Genomic DNA, 27554 nt, shown 5'->3' with positions numbered 1-27554 from the left:
ACCGAGTAGACGGCGTACGGACAGCTTGTGTTCCGTACGCTCCGCTGGCCCACCACGTGCAAATTTTACATTTCAATAAACTACATCAAACCATTATCGAAGTCTTTTCCATGATGGTCACTTCGAACCGGACACCAGTAACCTAGGCCACAACACCAAACGGACAAACCAATAGGAAAAAACGTGGTCGAGAAAAAATGGATGTCAATTAAGAAATCGGTATCGTTCCTTTGTTACTATCCATACCTTTCCAATACTAATAACATGTTTGCTTCTATTTCAGCAATATATTGATTGATGTACAGAGGTACATGACCGCGTGATTGACGCAGAAAATATATAAATAAAAACATAACCTACAAAGACGCATGGGACACAGAGGTAATCCAAAATTATCGGAACGATCACATAAACATCGTAAAGGATATTCAAGTAAGTGAATGTATTCAATCTCAGGCAATCTGTTCAAAAGGCAATCATGTGGGTAGGTCAGTTTTAAAATATGTTTTAAAGTATAACAATTAATTAACGCAATTGTATAAAATAATATCGCGCTACGAAGGAATGTTTCATCGGTCGCATCGAATTTCGTATTAAAAGTGTAAAATCAGATGTAGTGTAAAATTAGCAAAGCACGTGGGGAATTATACTTGTAGCCCCAAAGTGGCTTAAACCAAGTACATACCGGTATATTCATATCGGTAGATCTTTGTTTCTTAATGTGTGTAGAAACACCCTCCCCCCCCCCCCCTTCCACGATAAATGTGGAATTATACTTGTAGCCCCAAAGTGGCTTAAACCAAGTACATACCGGTATATTCATATCGGTAGATCTTTGTTTCTTAATGTGTGTAGAAACACCCTCCTCCCCCCCCCCCCCTTCCACGATAAATGTGGAATTATACTTGTAGCCCCAAAGTGGCTTAAACCAAGTACATACCGGTATATGCATATCGGTAGATCTTTGTTTCTTAATGTGTGTAGAAACACCCTCCCCCCCCCCCCCTTCCACGATAAATGTGGAATTATACTTGTAGCCCCAAAGTGGCTTAAACCAAGTACATACCGGTATATTCATATCGGTAGATCTTTGTTTCTTAATGTGTGTAGAAACACCCTCCTTCCCCCCCCCCCCTTCCACGATAAATGTGGAATTATACTTGTAGCCCCAAAGTGGCTTAAACCAAGTACATACCGGTATATGCATATCGGTAGATCTCTTTGTTTCATAATGTGTGATGAAACAGTGGTGATTTAAAATAAATCACAAGACTTGTAGCCCCAAAGTGGTTTAAATCAAGCACCCACCAATTTAGGGTTGTAATTTCTTCCAAAATATGTTGGATAGATTCTGGTGATAATAGTTAAAGTAGAATATTAAGATTCACGGTTAATCATTGAATATTATTACCTTATCTCTACGAATAGTTCAATTGACAGCTATAGTAGAGAACAACTGTATTTATGAGACGAAATAGTGCAACTTTCTGAAACAAATGTCAAGTGCTGAAAACGAGGAAATAGAAGCTTCGACTTCCAAGTCGCATAAAGGTCGAAATCCAACTAGGGACGTAGAACCTATTAGAGACAGGTCAAGCTCTAGAATACATCAGACTCGAAGTCAGACTCAATCGATAGAAATATTAGCGAAGGAAAATAAAGTAGAAGTTATAATGACGTCAATAGAATTAAGGTATTCAGGCGCGGTACAAAGACTAAAAGGAAAAATAGATAAATCCTCCGAATTAGATGAAGGACAGTATCAAACCATTAAAGAAGCATACGATTATGTCCGAAAACTCCATTACGAGTATTTAGATAACCTTACAGACATATCGAAAGCGGCCAAAATAGACGAAGAGTACGATGCAATTACAATAACAGTTAAAAATCTTAAAGCAGCATTAGATTTCCAATCCTTTCAAGATAGTAAACTAAAGGTAGAGCAAGCAACAATTAAATTTGCTAGAGATAAGTTACCGACGTTAACCATTCCCACATTTCAGGGAGATCCATCTGAATGGCAATCGTTTCAACAAGCTTTTAAGAATATAATAGGAAACAAAACGGAATATTCGAATGTCACGAAATTGCAATATTTGCATCAATCCTTAATCGGTCCCGCTTTGGCAGCTGTATCAGGTTTAGATATTAGCTCAGACAATTACGAAATAGCTTGGAGTATTTTAGACAAGCAATATAATTTACCAAGACTTAATCTCAAAACTAGGATTAATTCACTTTGTGACTTAAAATTAATCACAAGAGAATCACATATCGAATTGAGAAATCTATTGAATCAGGTAACAGTGTGTATTAAAAACATTGAATCGTTGGGTTACGCGAGAGAAATTTTAGATCCATGGGTAACATGTTTAGTTCTAAGGAAATTACCTTTTAATATAGTAAGAGACTGGGAAATATCGCTGGTTAGCAGAGAAATGCCACCATATGAAAGTTTAGAGACATTCTTGCAGAATAGATGTAATGTATTACAATCTACTGCATCTGTAACTACGGTGAAGGAATTCCCTCATAGTCGTCAAAGAATCATGAGAACTCATGTCGCGAACAAAAACCCATCAAGTAAGGTAAACGCATGCGCATTCTGTCGAAATAATCATTTCATAGGCAAATGTGATAAATTCAAAGCAAAATCCAGTATGGAAAGAAATGAATTCGTTAAATCTAATAACATGTGTTTTAAATGTTTAAATTCATCGCATAAGATAACAAATTGCAAGTCTAACTATAATTGCTTAAGGTGCAAACAAAACCATCACACTTTGTTGCATCAGGACGATACATTTAGTTCCAATAATACGGGAAGGAAGTCAATTAATGCTCATTCTACTCATTTCTCTCAAAGGGAGATAATTTTACCGACGGTACAAGTAGACATTATAACGTCCAATGGAACGGTCGTTAAGGGTCGCACATTATTAGATTCCGGCTCACAAGTCAACTATGTTACCACATCTTTCGCTAAGAAGAATAACTTCAAATTAGAGAAAATCTCTCAAAAAATTGTAGGTATCGCTAATCAAGAAAGTAGCATTCGTCACATCACCAAGGTGACCATAAGGTCTTCAACCACTAATTACTCAACCAAAGTGTTGTGTTTGGTATTACCAGAAATTACTGGCGAAATTCCAACTGTGAAACTGGATCAACAGTTAATTTCAATACCAGCGGGAATCAAGTTATCAGATCCCCTTTGGAATAAACCGACGCCAATCGATTTATTGCTCGGCGCCGAGATTTGCGTTCATGCTATGAAAGCAGGAACCATCCAGTTAGGAAAAGGTATGCCTATCTTAAAGGATACCGAATTCGGATGGACAATAGTTGGTCCATATCCCGAAGTAAATAATGCTCCAGGGAAGAGCCACATAGGCTTAAGTCAATTAGACAGTCACATTCAAAACTTTTGGATGATAGACCAGGTTCCTATGGTAAAACATCAATCTCTTGAGGAGAAAAGATGTGAGGAACATTTCCAAGCACACACATCACGAGATAAAAACGGTAGATTTTGTGTAGCTTTACCATATAAAAATTCCCCGGTAGTATTAGGAAGTTCATTGCACATTGCGGAGAAAAGACACAAAACTTTGGAAAGACGTTTTTTAGCCAATAATAATTTAAAAATGGAATACAATAAAGTTTTAGAAGAGTACATAAATTTAGGACATATGTCAGAGTGTGAACCTCCGGAGGCACATGAGGTTCATTGTTATTTACCTCATCACGTCGTGGTTAAGGAGTCTAGCCTTACCACTAAATATCGTGTAGTTTTTGATGCGTCCGCAAAGACAACGTCCAATATCTCACTAAATAATATTTTGATGGTGGGACCTAGTGTCCAATCAGATTTGTTAAGTTTACTACTCAACTTTCGACTCCATAAATACGTGATTACTGCGGATATTAAGCAGATGTACCGACAGATTCAAATAGCAGAGAAAAACAAAAATGTACAATTAAATCATAATTCGTTATGGTGGGACGGCCCTAGTTGGTTGAAATTAGACGAATCACGATGGCCTCGAAGACCTCCTGAGATCACAATAGATCTTCCAGAGAGAAGGGTAGTCACTAACGCTACCCTTGTGAGGGAAAATAATTGGATAGATAAATATTCTCATCTTCCAAGACTCCTTCGAGTTTTATCATATGTTCGTCGGCCACTAAGGAATAAACAATTAAACGTTAAAGAAAATAACGAACCGTCCGCTTTAGAATTAAAAGATGCTTTAAATAATTTGATAAGGTTATCGCAAATGGAATCATTTCCATTGGAATATCGTTTGCTGAGCAAGGGACATCCAATTCCCAGTAGCAGTAAATTAGCTAAATTGTCCCCTCTATTCCACGAGAATTTAATTTGTGTTGGAAGTAGACTTCCTCTGGGAACAACTCTATCAACGTCACCCATTATCTTGTCAAATAAGCATAAACTTACACACATGATTGTCCGAGATGCGCACTTGAGATATATTCACTTGGGTACTCAAGCCTTACTGTCGTTATTGCGGCAGACCTATTGGCCATTGGCCGGACATAATACTGTCAAAGGAGTGGTGCGTTCATGTGTCATTTGTTTCAGAAATAAACCACTGTCACACAATAGATTAATGGGATTACTCCCGCTTGAACGTACCACTGCGAATTTTCCTTTCAGTCATGTGGGGATAGATTTCGCAGGACCTTTTCCTGTGAAGAGTGGTTGCAATAAGAATTCTAAGATAATTAAGGGTTACGTTTGTGTCTTTGTGTGTTTTTCCAGTAAGGCAGTTCACTTGGAACTTGTCGGAGACTTAACGAGTTCAAATTTCTTAAATTGTTTAAGAAGATTCGTAGCCAGACGTGGCAGGCCCAATACGATATATTCCGACAATGCTACTAATTTTGTCGGTGCAAGTCGTGAACTCGTTAATTTAGTAAAATTAATTTACGAACGTCCTCATGAGGAGAAGCTACTACGGTATGTAGCCTCCGAAGGGATTCGTTGGAAGTTTAACCCGCCAAGGGCGCCTCACATGGGAGGGCTGTGGGAAGCAGCGGTTAAATCCATGAAGATTCATTTAAACAAGGTGTTAAAGGCCACCACCTTAAATTTCGAATCATTTTGTACGGTATTGACTCAAATAGAAGCTTGCCTGAATTCCCGTCCTCTTAGTCCCTTGTCTTCGGATCCACTAGACCTTTTACCCCTCACACCTGGACATTTCTTAATTGGCAGATCCTTACTCGCTCTTCCAATGGAGGTTAAATATAACACTAATGTCCATGCCAATCTGCTTCAGATACAATTGACCACAGCAGCATTTTGGAAACGTTGGTCGGCGGAATATTTACATTCTTTGCAGTTACGACACAAATGGAAGAAGGACTCGAGCAACAATCTGAGTGTGGGTCAAATGGTCCTGTTAAAGGAGGAACACATGCTGCCAACCCGATGGGTCTTGGGTCGAGTCACTAAATTGTATCCCGGACCAGATGGCAGAGTTCGAGTCGTCGACGTCTTTACTGCCAGCGGAGAGTTTCGTCGGTCCAGTCATCTAGTGGCGCCATTGCCGATTCTACCACAAGGACCACTTGACAGGAAGGAAGATCAGCAAGAGGGAGGAGAAACAGCAGCTTCAATTCCGTCAACTTCGGTAGCTTAGTTTAACCCGAAGACACTACCCCCAACTCATATTACTTATTAGATGTAATCATGAGTTTAAATCATTCAATGTTAATAGTAGTACTCCGTAATTCACTTTAATTGTGTTGTGTGTATAATTTAAGCTATTTTCATTTTAACATTCGGCAGTATATATCTCCGAATTTAATCTAATCATTTTGTCTTTATAATATAAGACTTGTCTCATGTCATCACTCGGAAGGATTATATCCGAGTTTAAAATAAACTGTTTAAATTTGACAGTTAAAATTAGATTCATGATTTGTTAATGTTAGTCTCCAAGCCACACTTAATGGAGCATCTTAAATTATTTCATGTCTACTTAATTATAACCTGCCGGGAGTCATCCGCAGGTCTTATGTTTCTTGTTATGAAAACATAAGTTAACTCTTACTGTTTATAGTATTTATGTGAATCATAGAATAAGTAAATATTATAATACTGAACATTTCGATGTTTAACGTAGAGACATCTATAATCATAGTTCGCCTTCATTTCCTGCTTGTAGGAATGAATGAATGACTTTCCAATTTACTTTTAATTTAGCAATGTTTGTGCTACTTGTTGATGAAATCAAGTTAACTTAGGAGCATTACACTCACTAATCAAGTTTAGTTGATCGGTAATAGCTGATCTGTCTTGACAACTGTAACAGTGTCAACATTGTATTGTCTAAGTTAACATCAAGATGAGGAATGCTTAAGTTTTAAACCATATACAGTCCACTCTCTCTTCTTTAAAGTAAACTTATCTTGTAATGCTTATTCACAGCTTCAAAGGAGATTTCAAAAATTTTAATGTAAATAGAAACAACATTCACCAGAGGTATACCTATAAGTTGAAATATTACTGAACCAATAAATTGATTTTATCCTCACACTGGATGAGGCAAAGGTTTCATTATTCACCCTCTATTTAATTATTTTAAGAGCTATGATTTATTGTAAACGACTCGTCAGTAATGCTGTAACTCTGTAGAATAACTGTATTGTTCAACAGTTTTCCTATGTGGGACTATGTTCCGACTTTTGTAATGACGTGTGGCAAACAGTCTTATTAACTGATTGTCGATTGGCATTATTGACGAGTTGGCATTAGTGTCGGCCCAAGCGGAAATACGCGACGGTCGACAGAGTCACCGAGTAGACGGCGTACGGACAGCTTGTGTTCCGTACGCTCCGCTGGCCCACCACGTGCAAATTTTACATTTCAATAAACTACATCAAACCATTATCGAAGTCTTTTCCAACGGTCATTGTTTAGCCTAAATGCACTTAGAGTCCAGATACAATCCTTGGAAGTAAGTACGAGCACTTAGTTAACCCGATAACAGATATCCGTTGAACGGTCACATAGTCTCTGGGATTCTATTCGCTTAATCCGCGGCGTACGTAACAATAGTGTTACGTACACTGGGATTAGGCCGAGTAAGTGCAATCGGATTAGGCCGAGTAGCATCCCAGAGACTGTGTGACCGTTATAATTGGTTTCAAGGATTACCTTTAGACTCTAAGTGCATGTTGGCTAAACAATGACCACCGAAGTGGCCCTTCGCAGAAGTGACCGATACCGTGGGACTGGGTGTCGTGGGAATACATATCCGGGTACATGCCTAAACAATAGGGAAGTAGCCGGATGCCCTGAGAGACCTGCCCCTTATAAGGCGGTACTTAGGCGATATCTAGACATTCTGGACGGAGCACTGCCAGTGTGTGTATCTCCTTAATCATCAATAAATGCCGTGACACGACTTTGGCCTTTTACTTGGATCCTCCACCCCCCGCTACGTAACAATAGTTTGAATAATCAAAAATATATGCACGTAGGAACTTAAATAGAAACCTTACGATAGCTCTTCTGCTCGTGATCAGCATCATCTTTGGAACGTTGGCATGGATCATTCGATCTGCATTGTCTTACCCAACAATATAATCGATGACGAGCACACATAGTAGTAATCATCGGTATGGCAGAAGCTTGCGCCCACCTGCATATGCCACCGGTGAGGTTTACCACTCGCCTACTTCTTGCGCCAAAGAATCCTCAACACCCAACGACCAGTTGTCAGCGTGAGGTCGTCTCGCGCGATCGTCTACTCCGAGGCCTCCAATCTCGTATTTCACACTCGAAGTGAAAGGCTTGTGTGCGAAACGAGCGCCAGTCCATGTATAGGGTTAGTTACAGCTGTTTGTTGTAGCAACCGTTTGAAGATGCGTTATAAAACACCCCCGCGATCAGTGACAGTGTCTTAGAACTTAATCAGTGTTATCAGTAGTGGTGCTGATTGAGAATTCTGCCGTGCTACCGAGCAGTCGGTGAAAGTTCGCCAAAGTGGCGAAATCAGTCGAGACCAAAATCGTGACTAAAAACATTGTGCTCAACAACAACGGTGAGGAATTTTGCTATCTTTGTTCAAATGTGCTATGCCAAAGTGTTTGGGTGTGTGTGTGTGTGTGTGTGTGTTTTTTTATTGCATATGCTTTGGCGTTTATCCTTGAAATGCGTGATCAGGCTCTCGGCATTAGGTGAAGCGAATGATCATTCCATATTTTTTAATCTAAAATTTAAACCGAATTAAATGCTTAAATGTAGCGGCGCTCCTGTGCGCACAAAAAGTAGCGCTACCTCTCTTTAAAAATCCAAAATTTCCGTACCCTTTCGTAAGTTTTGAAAATAATTAATTATTGCCGAAAATAATATGACAATATTGCAATATTGAATCACAATTGTTGTCTGTAATGCTTAGATGAAAAACTGTATTTTTTATGATACTCTTCTTCGAACAGAGGCCTATTGAGCTCATTCTACACCAGGCTTCTTAAACATCCGAATTTTTTTTCGTCTGCGGCTTATACTTTTTTAATTGAACATATTGAATGAGAATAATATTTTATTTCTGATATTCCAATATTAATATATGCTAACTCATATTTTAGATATTATATAATACTAGTCGTTTTACTCGACTTCGCTCGGTATTTGTAATATAAACCACTTAAACATGGCTAATCTTATAGTAAACATTCTAAAAAAGGAATCGGGATCCGGAACTGAAACAAGAATCCGGATCTGGAAATGAAAAAAAAATCCGGAACCGGAACTGAAAAAGAAATCTGGAATCGGAATGAAATTAGAATCTGGAATTGGAACTGAATTCGGAATTGGAAATGAAATCGGAACTGAAATAGGAATCGGAAATCGGAATCAGAATCGAAAACGTTATCGATATCGTCTTCATAGAAAATTTTATTTTTTCGAACGTCACGTATTCTACGAATCAAAAATTACATACATACAAAGTCTCATTTGAAATTATATATTAGATGATGTTTTTAAAGTATTATACAAGTCATACATCAAATTAAGTGTTTTATGTGTAATATCTTATTTTTGCCCAAGAAATACTTATTATAGTCCCGGCTCTTATATGTACATATATTTATAATGTATTATCTAATCTATAATTTGGAAAGAGACTTTGTATGTATGTAAATATGTAAATATCCTTGGTCGTCGTCGTCTTCGTCGTCCGTAGATCGGTGACGTCATCGAACACGTGATTCGATTTTTTTTTTTCGATCCATGGGCGCCGATTTGTTTTTTTCGTTTCAATGGATTCACCCCCGCGGGGGCGCAAGGCGAGTAGCTTCATGGGGCCCCGCCAGGGGCGCCACAAGGGGCGCAGCCCCGAAGGGGGCCCGGGGGGCGCAGCCCCGTGGGGCCCCAGCCTCATGGGGCGCAGCCCCATGGGGCTCAAAAGGGGGCGCCACAAGGGGCGCAGCCCCGTGGGGCCCCGAAGGGGGCCCGGGAGGCCCAGCCTCATGGGGCGCAGCCCCATGGGGCTCAAAAGGGGGCGCCACAAGGGGCACAGCCCCGTGGGGCCCCAGCCTCATGGGGCGCAGCCCCATGGGGCTCAAAAGGGGGCGCCAACAGGGGCACAGCCCCGTGGGGCCCCGTGGGGCCCCGAAGGGGGCCCGGGGGGCCGAGCCTCATGGGGCGCAGCCCCATGGGGCTCAAAAGGGGGCGCCACAAGGGGCGCAGCCCCGTGGGGCCCCGAAGGGGCCCCGGGGGGCCCAGCCTCATGGGGCGCAGCCCCATGGGGCTCAAAAGGGGGTGCCACAAGGGGCGCAGCCCCGTGAAGCCCCGAAGGGGGCGCGGGGGGCCCAGCCTCATGGGGCGCAGCCCCATGGGGCTCAAAAGGGGGCGCCACAAGGGGCGCAGCCCCGTGGGGCCCCGAAGGGGGCCCGGGGGGCCCAGCCTCATGGGGCGCAGCCCCATGAGGCTCAAAAGGGGGCGCCACAAGGGGCGCAGCCCCGTGGGGCCCCGAAGGGGGCCCAGGGGGCCCAGCCTCATGGGGCGCAGCCCCATGGGGCTCAAAAGGGGGCGCCACAAGGGGCGCAGCCCCGTGGGGCCCCGAAGGGGGCCCGGGGGGCCCAGCCTCATGGGGCGCAAGCCCTAATAGGCATTAACTAAGGGGGGCGAAGCCCTAGACGGCAATTAATCATGGGGGCGCGGAGGGGCGAAGCCCTAAAAGGCAACTGATCATGGGGGCGAAGCCTTAGACGGCATTTAATCATGGGGGCGCGGAGGGGCGAAGCCCTAAAAGGCATTAACTAAGGGGGGCGAAGCCCTAAACGGCAATTAATCTTGGGGGCGCGGGGGGCGAAGCCCTAAAAGGCAACTGATCATGGGGGCGAAGCCTTAGACGGCATTTAATCATGGGGGCGCGGAGGGGCGAAGCCCTAAAAGGCATTAACTAAGGGGGGCGAAGCCCTAAACGGCAATTAATCTTGGGGGCGTGGGGGGCGAAGCCCTAAAAGGCAACTGATCATGGGAGCGAAGCCTTAGACGGCATTTAATCATGGGGGCGCGGAGGGGCGAAGCCCTAAAAGGCATTAACTAAGGGGGGCGAAGCCCTAAACGGCAATTAATCTTGGGGGCGCGGGGGGCGAAGCCCTAAAAGGCAACTGATCATGGGGGCGAAGCCTTAGACGGCATTTAATCATGGGGGCGCGGAGGGGCGAAGCCCTAAAAGGCATTAACTAAGGGGGGCGAAGCCCTAAACGGCAATTAATCTTGGGGGCGTGGGGGGCGAAGCCCTAAAAGGCAACTGATCATGGGAGCGAAGCCTTAGACGGCATTTAATCATGGGGGCGCGGAGGGGCGAAGCCCTAAAAGGCATTAACTAAGGGGGGCGAAGCCCTAAACGGCAATTAATCTTGGGGGCGCGGGGGGCGAAGCCCTAAAAGGCATTAACTAAGGGGGGCGAAGCCCTAGACGGCATTTAATCATGGGGGTGCGGAGGGGCGAAGCCCTAAAAGGCATTAACTAAGGGGGGCGAAGCCCTAAACGGCAATTGCTCATGGGGCGTGGAGGGGCGAAGCCCTAGAAGGCAAAGGCTCAGGGGGGCGCCGAGGGCGAAGCCCTAGAAGGCAAAAAAAATTTTGATTTTTTTTTTTGATTTTTTAAAAAATTTTTTTTTAATTTTTTTTTTATTTTTTTTTTATTTTTTTTTTAATTTTTTTTTTTTATTTTTTTTTTTATTTTTTTTTTATTTTTTTTTTTAATTTTTAAATTTTTTTTTAATTTTTTTTTTTTTTTAATTAAATTAGCTTAGTCATGTTTAAGCGGTTTATATTATAAACACTGAGCGAAGCCGGGTAATACAGCTAGTAATATAATAAAATCAAAAGCATATTTTGAAAATTATCGAACGGTCCCATCCGTAAAAGCCTTGCATAAATCCTTACTAAAGTTCAGAATCGATGAATCATAAAATTGCCGATCTATTCTATGTAATAAATTCTTGTGGGTCGATTATAAAAGCTAGTGCACAAAACAAAACTTGTATTGGCTTGATATTTTATCTATTTTATCTGATCTAAGAAAACTGCTGACGATTTCTCATGTATAAATTTTCATTGCGGAAATGGATATGCTCTATTTGATTAGAATTCATTAAATAAATCATTTTATTGTGATTTTATCATAAACGTAGGCATACGTGTAGTATAATCCTAGATACATATTTTTTCACATTATTAAAAGACATTGAAATTATATTTTTTTTATTACATGAATTGATATAAAGCCAATATCAATAAAATAAAATAAGATTTTTTTGGAATATAATTTATTATAGCTCATATTAAGCGCAACATCGTTCATCATGATCCTTCTAATGTGTTAAATATAAGTAGATACTTTAATGTATGAATTTTTTGTCTTAAATAATGGCCTTAACATATTTTTATACACTCAGGCAACGCTGGGTATCTGCTATATAATATGTATTCAAATTAATTTGTGAATAACCTTTGTGGAAAACTGATTCGAACAACATCTGTTGGTCGGGAAACTATTCAAAATAATTTTCAATAGACACATATTCGCATATGTATGAATTAAATAGATAGATTCAAGTTTCACTTTTTGTAAAAATTATACTTTCTTTTTTTATTATTAATAATATAGTGCACATAAGTAACATGATAAATGCATAAATAAAGCATTCAGTGTGAATGTGCCATTACGTTTGATTTTACACTAATTAAATAATTTTAAAGTGTTCAAGTTGATAAATCGAAAAGTAAAAGTGAATGCGAATTAAGCACAGTTTATTAATAACTAAATGATTCAAATTGCATTATAATGCATTCTGTGAGTGTTTTTTTTTTATGTTATGTATGTTCTTTCTAATTCACAACAATCAAGGACGTGTTGCTTTGAATACATTATGTACATACATGATGTACATATACAGGGTGGCCTTCTTTTTTGCATTGCAAAACACTGATGTATACTTATTTTGGTGTAAGGGATGTAGAAAATTTACCATTAATTGTTTATCAATCATTTTCCGAAGGAAAAAAGCGTTCGATATTTTACTAAATTTATCACATTTCTCAAAAGCCCCACATTTGCATTTATTGGCCAGAACTTATGGCAGGAACAGTATCCTCGTCTTAACCTATTTTTATTATTTTAACTACCCATGATTCATTACAGGTTGCCCCTGAGCGACACATATGATATTAAACATTTATATATTATAAATTTGAAATCATATTCAAATAGTGATGACATATGATGGTTTTGTCAAATTTTAATGAGGAACCGTTTCAACAATGAAATCAGATAAATTGACAAAGTCTGATAGAACAAGATCAATTTGGAGTCAGAAATATCCATGTCTGGCCAGCAGTACTACAGAAATACTTTTGAATAAATTCTTCAATCGAGATCAACTCAGGGTTTGAACCCAGAAACCTCTCAGCGGCTCCTGACTTGGTGTGCAAATAATGTTTTACATTTATCGTTTTCTCAAAATATTCTTGACGATAATAAAAATCAATACGGGCGTTTATGCGCGCACGTACGCATTTCCGACAATGCACTAAGCACGGCTTTCGTCTTCATTCGGAAACCGACAGAAATATTTTAACGACGATTGAAAATTATTGATTTTTTTCTGTTTGTTAATACAATACAAAGTTGAACATATGTGCTAATAAAAAGTTGTTTATTCTAAATTTTATGACAAAGGGGAGCTATATCACATTTTATGCACGATATATGATACAGTATAAAAAGTATATCTGTTTCAGTTAGAAAATGTGAAATTGTGATGGGGGGTTGTTTTGGAACCCGGGCCTGTATATGTATATATATAAATACATCCTTATATAGGGCATAGCCCTCCCCCAGAAATTTGTAACGCCTCGAGCCCTTAGTGAAGTAAATCCACCACTCGCTTAAATTGGAAATATTAAGGATTTCGCTCCTTAATGATTTTCAGTATGAATGCAATACATAAATACGCACTTGGATAGTTCCCACATTGTGAATGACTCAATCTAAAGTTGCAATTTTAATTACTATAATACAACAGAATACTCGGAATCTTTTTCTAAATACGGTATTACTACACATGAGATTGATTGATATTAAAAAGTATCGTTTATGACAAAGAGTCCTTGACATATCATCAATATATACCATGTACGTCAATGCGTGCATGCCTCGCATGCATTTCCAATTGCACATTGCAAATATCGCATTATGGGAACGCGTTTCGAAAACATCATTGCACATCTCATAACGATTCTCACGGCGAAAGATGAACAATGGTCCAAAAAAATAACAAATAAATACATACATATTCACACACGAACACACACGGTTCAGTTTCCTATCGACACTTTCCCTTGTCTCGTGAAAACTGTACATTTCCACGCATGTCTCTTACGCGACTCATGAATATTGATGCACATCCGAGTGACTTGGACGATAGATTTCTTCTCCTTATATCGCCTAGAATCGCATGATTCTGTGTGAAAGCAACAGAGCACAATTCAAAATTGTCATGTCTAATATCTCGTTACGGTGTTTTGCAACCAAAAGTGACAGGAAATGTTTGACGTCTGCCTTTTTTAATAAAAACTTTTCATTTCAGCGCCTATCTTAATCTTACAATAAGTATTGTATGCTAACTGCATATTCGTTTTCGTGTACGATCTGGGTTAATGTTTGCAATTTTTTTTAAGAAAACAGTTGGAAAGATCAGCAAACCTAAAGTATTGCTGAATCATCGATTGTAATGCAAAAATTATCATATTTACTCACACAAAATAATATTGTATTGTGTCGAATCGTATTAATTACCCGGAATTATGGAAATGAAGCGTGAACTTTAAAATTATATATAGATATATAAAAGTATATTATACAATAATTTTTACCATGAAACTTTCACTCGGTTTTGTGATTATTGATAAATGGCTAACCAGGAAGTGACAATCGATTAAGAATAACCTTTTTAATAACATTGATATGTGAAAGTATTATTTACTAGTGTTGTACCCGATGAAATATCATTGCATGGGTGTTGGCATATTAAGTTATTAAATTAAAAAAAATTAAAAGAAATATGTCGGTCCCGTGTTTGATCCACACGCGGTCGAATACGGAATATATATGTACATATAGAGCATAGGGCCCTATGTCCTATATTTAATTGTTTAATATGAAAAAAAATGATAAAAATACCTATATATGTACCTACATACATATAAACAATATATAATATCGAAAGAGACTTTGTATGTAACTATGTATGTATGTATGTAAGGTTTGGTTGGGAGAATCGAAAACAAATCAAAGTTTCTATCGATATCGATATCGTTGAATATTATTTTTTTTCGATTCAAATAAATTTAATATATAAAATCAAATTAATGTTATTAGAACTATTAGGTTAGCCATGTTTAAGCTGTTTACATTACAAATACCGAGTGAAGCCAGGTAAAACCACTAGTAAACAATATAAAACACAAATAGAAAAATGAATGAATTAATTACATAAATTTTCAATGGTGGCGCTAAATGCTCAGAGACTTGCCCAGAGGAAACATTGGTAGCAAACAGTATATATATATATATAGAAATTTTTTTCTTTCGTTATTATATTCGTACATTCTATTGGCAGCGTTTTAGCTGTGACGTACATACATATGTATGTTGAATCGAAACGAGTATTATAGTACGGCGAGCGTTATCGTAGATACATACACACACACAGACAGAATATCGATAGTATACATATATATGATTTTTATTTAGATTGGGTTTTCATTTCATTCTTTGGATCTATAGATGGTATGTAGTACATAGGTATTAATTTTATTTTGATGGTGATTTTCTTGGATTGAAGTGTAGGTGCTTCACCATGACAAACACTTTTATGACGGGTATTTCTTTAGTTATACTATTCCCGCTGTCTTCATATAAGTGGATATGTTCAAAGGAAGGGATTATATGTAAAGACCGAGTTAAATGGTTATGTGTTGTGCTAAATATAACTTCCTGGATGATTAATTATCCGAGACCAGTGTTCGGTAGAGGGTCGGCTCTCGAGCGATTATTGCCACAATAAATACAAAAATTCACAGTCACTGTTGCGGATCTGGTTTTTAGGTGGCAACCGCAGGTTCAGTGACTCACTGCTCTTCCGATGGTACGACGATGGTCTTTTAAAACCAAGCAGCCGACCAGTGGCCAACACAGAGCCAACCTTGAAACGAGAAAGTGACTGCAAAGTGTGGTAACCATTGGTATACATAGTTTGCGCCGATTCGATTCGTAGACCCGCCGCCGTTGCACAAATGACGATTTCACCGATTTATTTCACCGCTTTGCTTGTTTTCTTCAGCTGAAAAAATGTTAAAACTCTTCCTCTGTGTTGTGGGAAAGTAAATTGTAGACTTGTTGTCAATACTACATACATAAAAAACAGTTTCTAGTATAGCGTGCGCTCTACGCTTGAGCAGTTAAGCATATTGATTACCGTGACAAAACAATATGCTTAACTGATCTATTTAAAAATGAACTCCTAAAAGTTTGAATGCACGTACATACATACATATGAATACATGCAATATAAAATTGAATGTCTATACGTTTGTCTGTCTGTCTCGTATTAATTCCTCGGAATTTATTCCTTTCAATCGAGGTCAACCCATGGGATCGAACCCAGCGACCTTTCGATGCTAGGCAAAAGCCCAACCACCGAACCATGCTGCTGGCTATGATCTTAAGACGAGTTCTAAAATTTACCTATAGAACCTCTGGAGGGAATATCAATCCCTTTGAACATTTTGACATAAAATGTAATATATGTATATAAAATTGAATGTCTGTCTGTCTCATATAGGCTCCTAAACCACTCGACTGATTACGATGGAACTTTCAGGATTTGTTGTATGCATGTCCGGAAAGCTTACTGTGAAAAAAAAACGGGAAAAAACATCTTAATAATATTCGTAATTACGATTTTGCCGACGCGAAAGTTTGAAGCCCCATTGTGTTGTCGAGGAAATGTGTTCGTTGGTAACCACGTTACCAGTTGGTTTATGACGACACGACGTTGAAGAGACAAGAGTTGAGCTCCAGCCATCACTTGAAATTTGATGCCTTATTATGGCATTGCAACTGAATAAATGAATAAATATTTAAAAGTGGCAATATAAAGATATCTTTGTATTGTGCAGCGACATTTCAGGGTTGAACATCGTGCCTCATTGGATATGCTTTAGTTAAAATAATTATATAGGTATTTCACTCAAGGCACTTTTTTTAAACGAATTATCCGGCGATATTGTCGTAAATTAATATGTAACCTTTAGTTTGACACGAACCAATCATTGTCATTGCGTGCTATGCGTTTTTTTTTTTGCCCCTGTGCATTTACGGCGGGTAAATGCATAGATGCCTTTGTTATGATTAACACTTCGATTCCCATTCGAGATTAGGTCACGGTTGCTTAGAAGAGATGAACAGCCAACCGTGAAAGCCTTAACGGCTAATCTTACCTCACTTTCGTACGCCACGATGCGAGCTCGTTTTGTCGTGGATAAAGTTAAGAGAGCGTGCAATGTCCTTTGTCCTGACTATGGGTTCATTGCACTCGACTCGAGCGAATTGACATTTTTTTTATTAAATCAAATTAGTTTTATTTTATATTTAAATATTCATTTAATTAATTTAAAATATTTTTAGTATATCCTTATGTGGACAAATTAAATTTGTGGAGTGTTGCATTTATCATAAGCTGCCCATTATTTATTTATTTCTTTACATATATACCAGGAAGGCCTTACATGTGTGCCCAATGCGCCTTACTGGCTAATTACAATTACAATGCAGCATTTTTTTTTTATTAAAAGTCGTTGAAATTATGAATTGTACATAAATTTTACTGTACATTAATCATACTTCAAATAGTGGTGACATAGTAGGTAGGAAGGATTTATAGCTAATTTTTAAACGGGAACCGTTTCAACAATGAACTCAGAGAAAATTGACAAACTCTGATAGGAAACGATCGACCTGGAGTCACAATATCCAAGTCTGACCAGCAGCACTACAGATGTACTCAGAAAAATTATTTTCCAATCGAGGTCAGCTCATGGGATCGAACCCGGCGCCTCTCGGTGTCAAGCAGAAACTTAAAGACCGAGCTATGCTTCTGGCAAAGAATTTAAAAGTTTTCGGTAGACAAGTATGCTGGTTAATATCTTGCTACGAAATTCGTTGTAGTGAGACAGATAGGCAGACCGACAGCTACGACAGACTCTACCAAAGATTTGCTGAGAGATAAATCCCTCAATTTTCCCTCAAAGTAAATGCGATGCAAGTTTGGTTGGTATGCAAATACGATAAGGCAATGCTTAAAATTGAAGATGAAGATGAACTTAAGTTGCAAAGCAAGTTCACAAGTGGTTTTGTGTGTAAATTTCACTATACAAAGAATATACTAGTGGTTAGCATATAATGCTTTAAACAGAGTGGTTATGGGTTCAAATCTCACTGGCTTTTGCTGGCCAGACCTTGGATTTGTGACTTCAGATTGACCGTTTTATATCAGAGTTTACCAATTTATCTGATTTTCATTGAAACGGTTCCTACAAATTGGCAACCCTACCCATTTTCTCGCAAATCTCGAGTTTTCAGGAATATCGAATTTCGCTGAATTGTATAAAATGCTGAAAATTTGCAAATCTGACCATTAATTTATCTGTGAATGTTAATTGATATGTATTTACTGAATTTCGTTGAATTGTTTAAAAATGTTTAATGCAAATTTACAAATTTGATCGTATGTAGATGTCTTACTGTGGGTGTTAATTGATATGTATTTACTTTATATAATACTCATATCAAATGTGCAATGTTTCTGGCCGGGAAGGCGCATTGGGGTTACCTGTTAGGCCTTCCTGGTACAGATAAATAAATTATTCTTTCGTCAAATATTTGTAATTGAACTAGTGTCTTAAAAAAAACTTTCAATCGACTGTCATGAAGCTTAAACGTTTGGTCTATTGTTTAATAATATTTTGAGTCCTTGAAATATAGTATTTTCATATATATTATATGTTTCCGACCAATTGTAGTGTATTGTGAATAAAATCTTTGGCGTTTGGCCTATCAATTGTTCGTCATTGAACAACGACGACTGATAATATAAAATATGACAAATAAATCAATAGGAAAAATTTGATATGTATTTGCAGACTTGTCTGCTGACAAATATGGAAATAACTGTATTTTAATTCACGTATGTATTTAAAATTTAACCCTGTGTCATTTCCGGGAAAATTCCTCGTGAAAAGATTCATGTATCGCCGCATTCCATTATCATCTCCGTTATTGTTATATTAAATCATCTCGACATTTAATGTTTAAAAATAAACTGAATAATTCTGCGTCTAAATTACTCTTTTAATGCCTTCTATTACGTGCTTAATATAATGGCATATAATTATTAAGTCGACGCGACGACTTAATAATTATATGCCAAAAAATAAAAAGCGCGACGATTCGTTTTTGCACGTTTATTAGAATTGTACGTGTATAGTATTTTCGGTAGTTTGGTTCAAAATTAAAATGATTTAATTTGAAAGAACAACGTCTTGGAATATTTATGAAGAGAAAAAATTCGCATGATAACAATTAATTAGTACAATAGTATTATTATGTATGAGCGTTTGCGTAACACAATTGTGACGTGATGTTTCACTCATAAATAATATGGCACATTTTTTATTCATTAAAAACATTGAATTAATTGACTGTTACAATTGTATTCTGATTGTTTGTGTTATTATAACGCATCCATGTTTAATATTAATATCGTTATAAATCTAAAATGCAGAAATTCAACGAAGAAAGTCTTGCTTAACACACTTTGAAAACTGAGCACGTTAAATACGTGACTTACCATAATATTATACTACTAGACGTGCACGTCTTTGACTTTTGGTATTTGGTAGTTTAATATTATGCAATACTGCATTTAACACAGGTAGCTTCTTAGTATTGGAATGGTTTGTTTGAATGAAAATCTTTAACATACGGTTAGGTTCTGAGAAAATTTTTATTTTAATTTCAAAGTACAAAAGTAAGTAAGCGTAGAAATATGTATAAATCTATTATTTTTCAATGACATCACATTGAATTGCTTATCTAATATAAATTCAATTAAGTGGAAGTACTCGGTTATCTACAAAGAATTTTGATAGCAGGATCCGCTGATAAGATGCATAATAATATCATTGCAATATTTCAACATTTTCAATGATCACTTTTTAAGATAGCAGTGCGTATGCATTATATTGTATTCAAGGCGTCAAATTCGTATCACACGGGAATATCGTGAAAATTCCATCGATGCTAATGGATCACGTTTTACATCGTTCGGTTTTTATTATAATTCGGTCCAGATGTAATATATGCCAATGTTTTTTTTTAAGATTATTGGATCAATCGGTAGCCAGCAGCAATTAAAGATTTCGAAAAGTGCAGAAAAATCGTGATCATAATAGGTATTTAGCGCACTTGAACTCGTTATTGAACCGTAAAACGAGAACGTGCGAGATATGTTAACTTTCTTAATCGAACATGTGGGTCGATATAACAAACACGATAATACAAACACTTATAGCTCAATCACAAATTTATATCTAGCTTATTTTAAGAATAAAAATCCCCGATAGCTACATACATTATATTTATGTATCTATATACTAAGTGTTTACATTATGTACCCTCTAGAGACGAAATCAAAACACGAGAGGTGCGAATTGCATGAAGATTCATGTATTTCGCCATTTTATGGTATTTATTTATGAACATCAGTAGAATTTATTTATTTATTGAAAAATTAACAGACAACAGATGTAGAAAATGCCAAAGTATCAAAACGATCGGAAGACTGTAGGAAAATATACTGAATCGATTGCGAAGTGAAGTGTAGAAGAGGCTAGTAAAAATGCATAAAATCTAATCTATATAAAGAATAAATATAACAAAATAACATCTGAGCCCAATTATAGATTTTTACAAATTACATAAAATTTTACATAGAGACAAACTAAAGAATAAAAACTAAATAGTACAGTGCATAACTAAACATGAAGTGATATAATATTGGATAAAGATTATATAATAGAAATAGAAATGGATCAATCAATCAAAACTCTCCCGATGGCAGTCCTGAATTGATGCAAGGAAATAAATACCGAATGGATCAACGTCATTCATCTCCCCGATAAACACGCTGTAGATAGGAATATTTTAGGGAATTGGTTTTGAAAGGATCAAGTTAAAAGAGTGCAACGTGTCTAGTATACCTAACTGGGATCCTAAAACCAACCTTACATACTCAGTAAATCGGGACAATCAAGGAAACCATTTAGGAGTTTAAAAAGGAATGTCAGTGAGTCGTCGCTTGATAGAAAGATTGTTAAAGGATAGGAGTTTTAAAATATCGGGAGCAGTAGTATGAGCATAGATAGGAAAACGGTAGTGTAAGGATTTGATAAATTTTAGTTGGACTTTTGATATTGATGATATTTTCATTTATTACGGCCACACACAAAATTTCATACATTTTTTGCATAACTTTGATGCAATACTGCCGACTGACTGTGTGTCACTAAGCTATATAATTATTGCTAAAATAAAGTTGAGTTTCTTCTCTATTCAACGGTATAAGTATTGTTGCTGTGTGAGAGATACTTTCGGATTTATGGCGATTTTAGAGGCATCTCATGAATAGGCGTACACAACTATACGTCAATATATACATTGGGAAATTTATTTCAATTTTGTAAATACACCGTGAGACTACTGCAAGTTTGTGTATTTAAGCATTTCGACTGTATTTTGCATAATATTTTTGTGTAAAACTAGGCAAATATGACTACCAGTAAAAGTTGAACATGATGTTCTGTGTAAAATTTTCTTTTCGAAATGTTTATGTATGTATGTATATTGAAGTAGAGTGATTTAGTTTATGTTTAGTTTATGAATTGAATAGACATGGCCATATCGAGGTGAAGACGTTTCTAAATTGGACAGTAGTAGTAGGCATATAGAAATCGTTTGGGGGAAATTGCGACACAACCGTTTCGCGTCTCGCTCTTACACGTTGGTTCTAGCTGTTGGTGCGTGCGAGATGGAAGATCGTGATCGTCTTGCCAGCATATCAACTTACTGACCTAGTGCTCATTCAGTGAAACCGACAAAATTGTGCTATTATATTATGCATTTAGAGAAAAAGGGAATCTTGATGGATCCATTCTTCTGGAGTAACAATGGCTCGAGCCATGGGCGTTCGCGATGAGCCTATTGTTTATGCAGACTTCGCCGTGTCCATTGTATCTTAATAAATATTGTGTACAAATTTTACTTTAGGTGTTAAATCATATTATGTACAATTTTCATTTTGAAAATGCTTCTTATATTATTATAATATGAAAATATAATTCCACGAGACCACTAACACTGAGCAACAAAAAAATCATGTATTTTACTTACCGGAGCGGAAGCTAAGCAATCCTTACTAAGTTTGACCTACTGAACTCGAATATTACAATGATTTTTGTTGGTTTCTTCTTGTTAATAAGATCTGTGCGTTTTTAAAAGATGAGCCATTTTTACAGTTTTTATGATTTTGCCGTCTTCAACTCAAAATCTAGTATTGCTGTGCCAAAAGTGAGTATTGGAATCAATAGGCAGATATTTTTACCACTGATTGTGATTTTTCAATGTTATAAAATATTTATAAATAATTATCTAGCGTATTTTAAAAGCCAAAAATATACTTTTTTTTAACTGATTTTTTCCGTGATATTATGAGCTTGTTTCGCCAATTTTTCACTTTCCCACGTTTATAAGGGTTCTATCCACAAAATCATTAACCGCGTAAATACATAAGTACTTTTAAATAAAAAAATATTGAAATTCCAATCCTTATAAACGTGGTGAAAAAATTTGCGAAATAAGCTCATCCTATCAAGAAAAAAAATGTGTAACAAAATGTATATTTTTGACTTTTAAAATTAGTTAAATAATTAATTATACATATTTCCAAACAATAAAAATTTCAATCAATTGAAAAAACATCTGACTGTTAATTCTAATGCTCACTTTTGGCACAGTAATATATACTAGTTTTTGATTTATGGACTAAAACTGTAAAAACTTTTTTTTAAAAGCATTTTTTAAATGCTCATATCTCATAAACAAAATGTAATGGATAAAAATCATTGTCGTATTTGAATTCAGTGTATTGAACTTAGTAACGATTGATGACTCCGCACCGGTTTGGTTTTTTTGCTCAGTGTAATAAAGATATTCGTCGAATTGTGAAATACATAGCTATACAGTAGCGATTGAGTGTAAATAAGGTGTAAATTTATTGAAATGATTATTTATTTGGCAAATATATGGTTGCTATTGAAGATAAATTTTGAGAAATTGAGTCGTTTTGATTCCAGAAAAGTTAATTTGTTAATGTTGTGCAATTTAAAAACTGCTATCTGTAAATAAGATCGAGTGTATTTGTATCTTTTGGGTTTAAATTTTTTATGCTTCACTCTAAGTCGAACTGATTATATATCAGCGGATTTGTCATGATACTACAAAGGTTTCAAATCCATTATCCAATATAAAATATGTATCTATGTATTGGATAATGCATAAACTTTTTTATACACAAAAAAAATGTACGTTTGTCCATGGTAAATTTTATTATACCTTATTTAAATTCAGATATATTATATGAAAAAATATATTTAGATTTTTTGTCGTATAGGAATGCTTTTAAAATTAATTACATTACATACACACATATGTAGAATTGTAGAAAAATATAACTTTATTTCGTTTAATTTGTGTAAACTCTCCAAATTTAATTTTTAAAACATATTCAATCTAATAAAACACCACTTGAAGCTTAGAGTAAATAAACATACATAATTTTGAATCTAATTGATATCAATTTCTTCGACGAAAATATACATAGACCAACTTTGTAACGATTAATACATAAAAAATTATCTAGGCTAGCGATTTACTAAAAAAAACGTATATTTTTAGCTTTAAATTGACCCGTCGACCACTCCATCCATCCAATTATTCACATCCACCCGAACGATAAATAACAGGATGGACTGTGTTTTTGTCAAAACTTGTATTACTCTTTTGAAAACTGGCTAGCCTTGCCTCTAATGTGAACCCTCGTTATATTATACATATACGTACATAATTTAATACCAACTAGCCGGCTATTATAATTGCATAGTTCGAGTGCGCCGTGTCGAATTGTTAAATTAAGAACAATATTTATTCATTATGGTGTTTATTCAAAACTGTACCATATTGATATTTACCAGCTTGGTGCGCAACTATTGGCACCGTCTTGATTGACCCACTTTCACTGGACCGTAAGTCTATCGTGCCACAAAAATGTGGTAGAACGTCGACTTGCATATGTTGACCATCGATCGATGTTATTCAATAGTGATCGTACAATGCACCTATTTATTTAAAAAAAAAACCGGGGCTGAAGTGGTTTAAAAATAGAACAGAAATACTTGCATTAACGAAAATAAAGTAAAAAACAAACGTTGCTTAAAAATAATTCATTGTTTTTTTTTAGCAATATTGGAATTAGCAATAGTTTCGTTTATTAAAATCATTAAAACTTTGTGTATTTTAAGCATAATTTTGACGCAATGCTGTGGATTGACTGCAAGTCACTAGGTTAACCAATTATTATATTTATATAGTTAAAACATTCTTTTTTTTGTTTTATTTAACGATATACGTATACTTTCTATGCGAAAGATTACGAATTATGTATATAGTAGTTTTCAGGGCCGGTACGAGGGTTGTGATGTCCTTAGGCCATTTTGATAAAAAAAAAAAACTATATTTTTATTTTCTTAATTGCACTTTTTATCTTCTTATATGTATATAAAACTGAAACGACATCTATAATTCGTTTCTGATTGGCTTTCGTCAAAGTCGTTTCTGATTGGCTGTCGTAGAAGTCGTTTCTGATTGGCTTTCGTCAAAGTCGTTTCTGATTGGCTGTCGTAGAAGTCGTTTCTGATTGGCTGTCGTAAAAGTCGTTTCTGATTGGCTGGATTGATCAAAGACATTTGTGATTGATTGGTCGTTAAATAATATTAATTTTTTTCGATTCAAATAAATTTAGTAAAAAAACGAGTGCAGATTTTTTTCATGGTTTTCATTTCATTTCCATTTACCGAGCAAAGCCGGGTATCACCATTAGTAGATATATAATTTTTTAGTGTGCACATGCCTAGTCCGAGGGTATATGGTGCTCCCCGGCCAGTTTGGTTTTCCGCTACCCCTCATTTTTTTTTAAACAAAAAGGTGTTTTATAAAAGTTCTACTCCAACATGTATTGAAAAAGAATTTTCATTGAATGTTGAAGAAGAATCTTCGTTAAATTCATACTAAATATTTAGTTGTAGGTCACGTTTTAGCAATGTTTTATTAAAATTCAATTCCAAGCAACCATTTGTATCAACGAAACTTTATTGTTTGACATGTTTTATTCGTAAGTAGTTGATATTTGGCAGTCAACTTCCTGCATTCTTCGTAAATCATAATATTTTACAGTCGGTATTGTTACTTCAAGTAGACAAATTTAATTTAATGTAAATTTTTTTATAAATTCAAGACAAAGCTCTTTTTTTAATATTATAATTAAAAGAAAGTGAGGGCGTCTCATGGTGCCCATTGGCCATGCCGCCCCTAGGCCTTGGGCGCTGCCTCCTAGAACCGGGCCTGGTAGTTTGACGTCAAAATAAAAATAAAACCATCACTGGTTTGACTCGATTTGACATTCTGAGCCTAAAGGTTATTTGCACTGGACCGAATTAATTTTTCTTCTTCTTTTGAAACTCTCAACTCGTTAAGTGTTATATCTACATGTGTCACCATAAATTTTGTCTGTTTACATTTTATATTAATATAATAAATTTTGTCAAGATAATTCATTATTATTTGATTTATTACATCTCAACTTTACACACATTTTATAAACTCAACTTATGCTTTTTAAAATGTACTGTGTGTTATATAAAAACATACATTATACATCAATTATGAAGTTTTTGATCTATAATATGATTCAATTTTCATTTCTGAATAAGTTTATCTTTCTTGTATTGTGACGCACCTAGGTATAGCGAGATAATCGAGAATTATCTAAATATACGGTTTATCAATCGTTGGTATATTTCCTGAGATATAGAGCTCTATAGAAATATTAAATTATTATCTTGCATCATTATTTATTTGATCGAGACGGCCGCAGGACCGGTTGTTTCGTTGTTCTCAATAACTAAACGATATTACTAAAACATATAGTGCAGTTTCGAAATATTAGTGTGGTAATGTATATTTATAATTTTATTATTAAATAAAGAAGATTATTAAAGTGATATATTCTAACAAACCGCAGGTAAGATCATATTTGAACTTTTTGCTAGTATTCAAGAATGTACATATGTATGTATGTATGTATATTCAGGGCTAACGAGAGCGGGGGGGGGAAGCTGGGGTACAGTTCCAGGGTCAGGATTACTTGATATTGATGTTTTATATTATTCTACATATATAATATTTATTTAATGCTATTTAATGATCCGCGCATTCTTTGTGTCCATGTGAAATCGTACCTGTTATACATTTTATTCCTTTTTATTCAATTATTTTAAAAAATAACAACCAATATACATATATAGGTATTTTTCTAATGGTTTTGATAGATATAACTCGAAGATAATAGTTCTAATAGTTCTGATAGATATAACCCTATCCGTCTCTCTCTACCTCGTATACATATGTACGTATATCGTGCATAATTTAAAACATATTTGTATGTATGTAGATTGAAACATATACATATGTATGTATGCGAGTTGAAATTATCAAAGTTTTATCATCGTAATCCAAATCTGATACTCTCCATCGTGTGTTTCCGTATTTGGATATTGGGAGTGTTTAAAAATGGACTAAATAGTCTATGATTCGGTCATGTATGTGCATATATATGTACATATGATCAAGCTTGTTATTCTGTGCGGAAATAAAAACACCAGATTTGTCTTTTTTATATAAAAATTTTGTGTTAACGTCATTTCAATTAGAAATAATTTTATATAATATTGAAAATATATCTATATGATTTTTTTTTTGTTTGTCATAGGGCATATATCAAATGAAAAACTGTATACAGTAATGGGAAAAACGTTAGCGTATTGCGTTTAATTGCCTAATGTGGAAAATTATATTAAATAATCGTTTTATCGACCTTATAGGAATTTTTAATGTGTGACATTGTCATTTAGCTAATGAATCATTTGTATGATTTGTGTGTGTGTGTGTGTGTGTGTTGGTTCTAAGATAACATTAAATAGCGATGATGAGTATGATAAGTAGATAAAAATTACAATCAAATTTTTATATGTCTTTATTGGAGCGGTTTTTAAAAAGAGTCTATTAGTTTGGCTATTTTCCACTTGTAGAGATACGGTATTTTAATCTTTATGTAGCAGATTTCGTTCGAATTGTTTTTGGTTGGTACTTCTCGGTTTCTTTCATGCACAATAATTTTTTTTAAGGTAATATATGTATGTATATGAACCTAGATATAGGTAGCATACGAATAGAATACATCGATTATTTTAATACGTTATGCACGAAGAGAATTGAACTTTCTAAAACAAAAGTAGCATTAGTTTTGTTTATCCAATTGCAAAAATGAAAATGTGCGATCACTTTTTATTCTGCACACAATGTATTTTTGATTGCGGAATTATAAACTTTATTATGTATCTACAGTTTCGACCGTTATAATATGATTTATAACTGTTGATAAGGCAATGATTCATAGTAAAAATTAGAACATGTGTGGGTCAATTGATGTCTATAAACGCTTATGTTTAGTTATCTTCATACTTGAACGTGCATAAACCTGTAT

The 27554-nt window shown here is 36.0% G+C and overlaps 2 protein-coding genes across 3 annotated transcripts in view; both read left to right on the top strand.

Annotated features, from left to right (window-relative positions):
* The window catches only part of LOC143921341 (uncharacterized), a 658293-nt gene continuing 630739 nt past the window's right edge, over positions 1-27554 (top strand). Inside the window, exon 1 of the mRNA XM_077444590.1 lies at positions 1-6943. Coding sequence (XP_077300716.1) covers positions 1497-5672 — 4176 coding nt within the window. The 5' untranslated portion in view covers positions 1-1496 and the 3' untranslated portion in view covers positions 5673-6943. The remainder of the gene's footprint in view (positions 6944-27554) is intronic.
* Positions 7752-27554, top strand: part of kkv (hyaluronan synthase-like protein kkv) — a 55457-nt gene continuing 35654 nt past the window's right edge. Inside the window, exon 1 of one of the 2 annotated variants that reach the window (XM_077444908.1) lies at positions 7752-8081. The gene's annotated coding sequence lies outside the window, so the exon portion shown is untranslated. Of the gene's footprint in view, positions 8082-25858; positions 26034-27554 lie in introns of those variants that run through there. The other variant, XM_077444906.1, reaches the window with a different exon arrangement.

This window comes from Arctopsyche grandis, chromosome 13 (assembly GCF_051622035.1).
Source record: "Arctopsyche grandis isolate Sample6627 chromosome 13, ASM5162203v2, whole genome shotgun sequence".
In the NCBI taxonomy this organism is placed as follows: Eukaryota; Metazoa; Arthropoda; class Insecta; order Trichoptera; family Hydropsychidae; genus Arctopsyche; species Arctopsyche grandis.
Note: the sequence above shows the minus strand (reverse complement) of the source record. Positions and strands in the feature narration are given on the sequence as shown.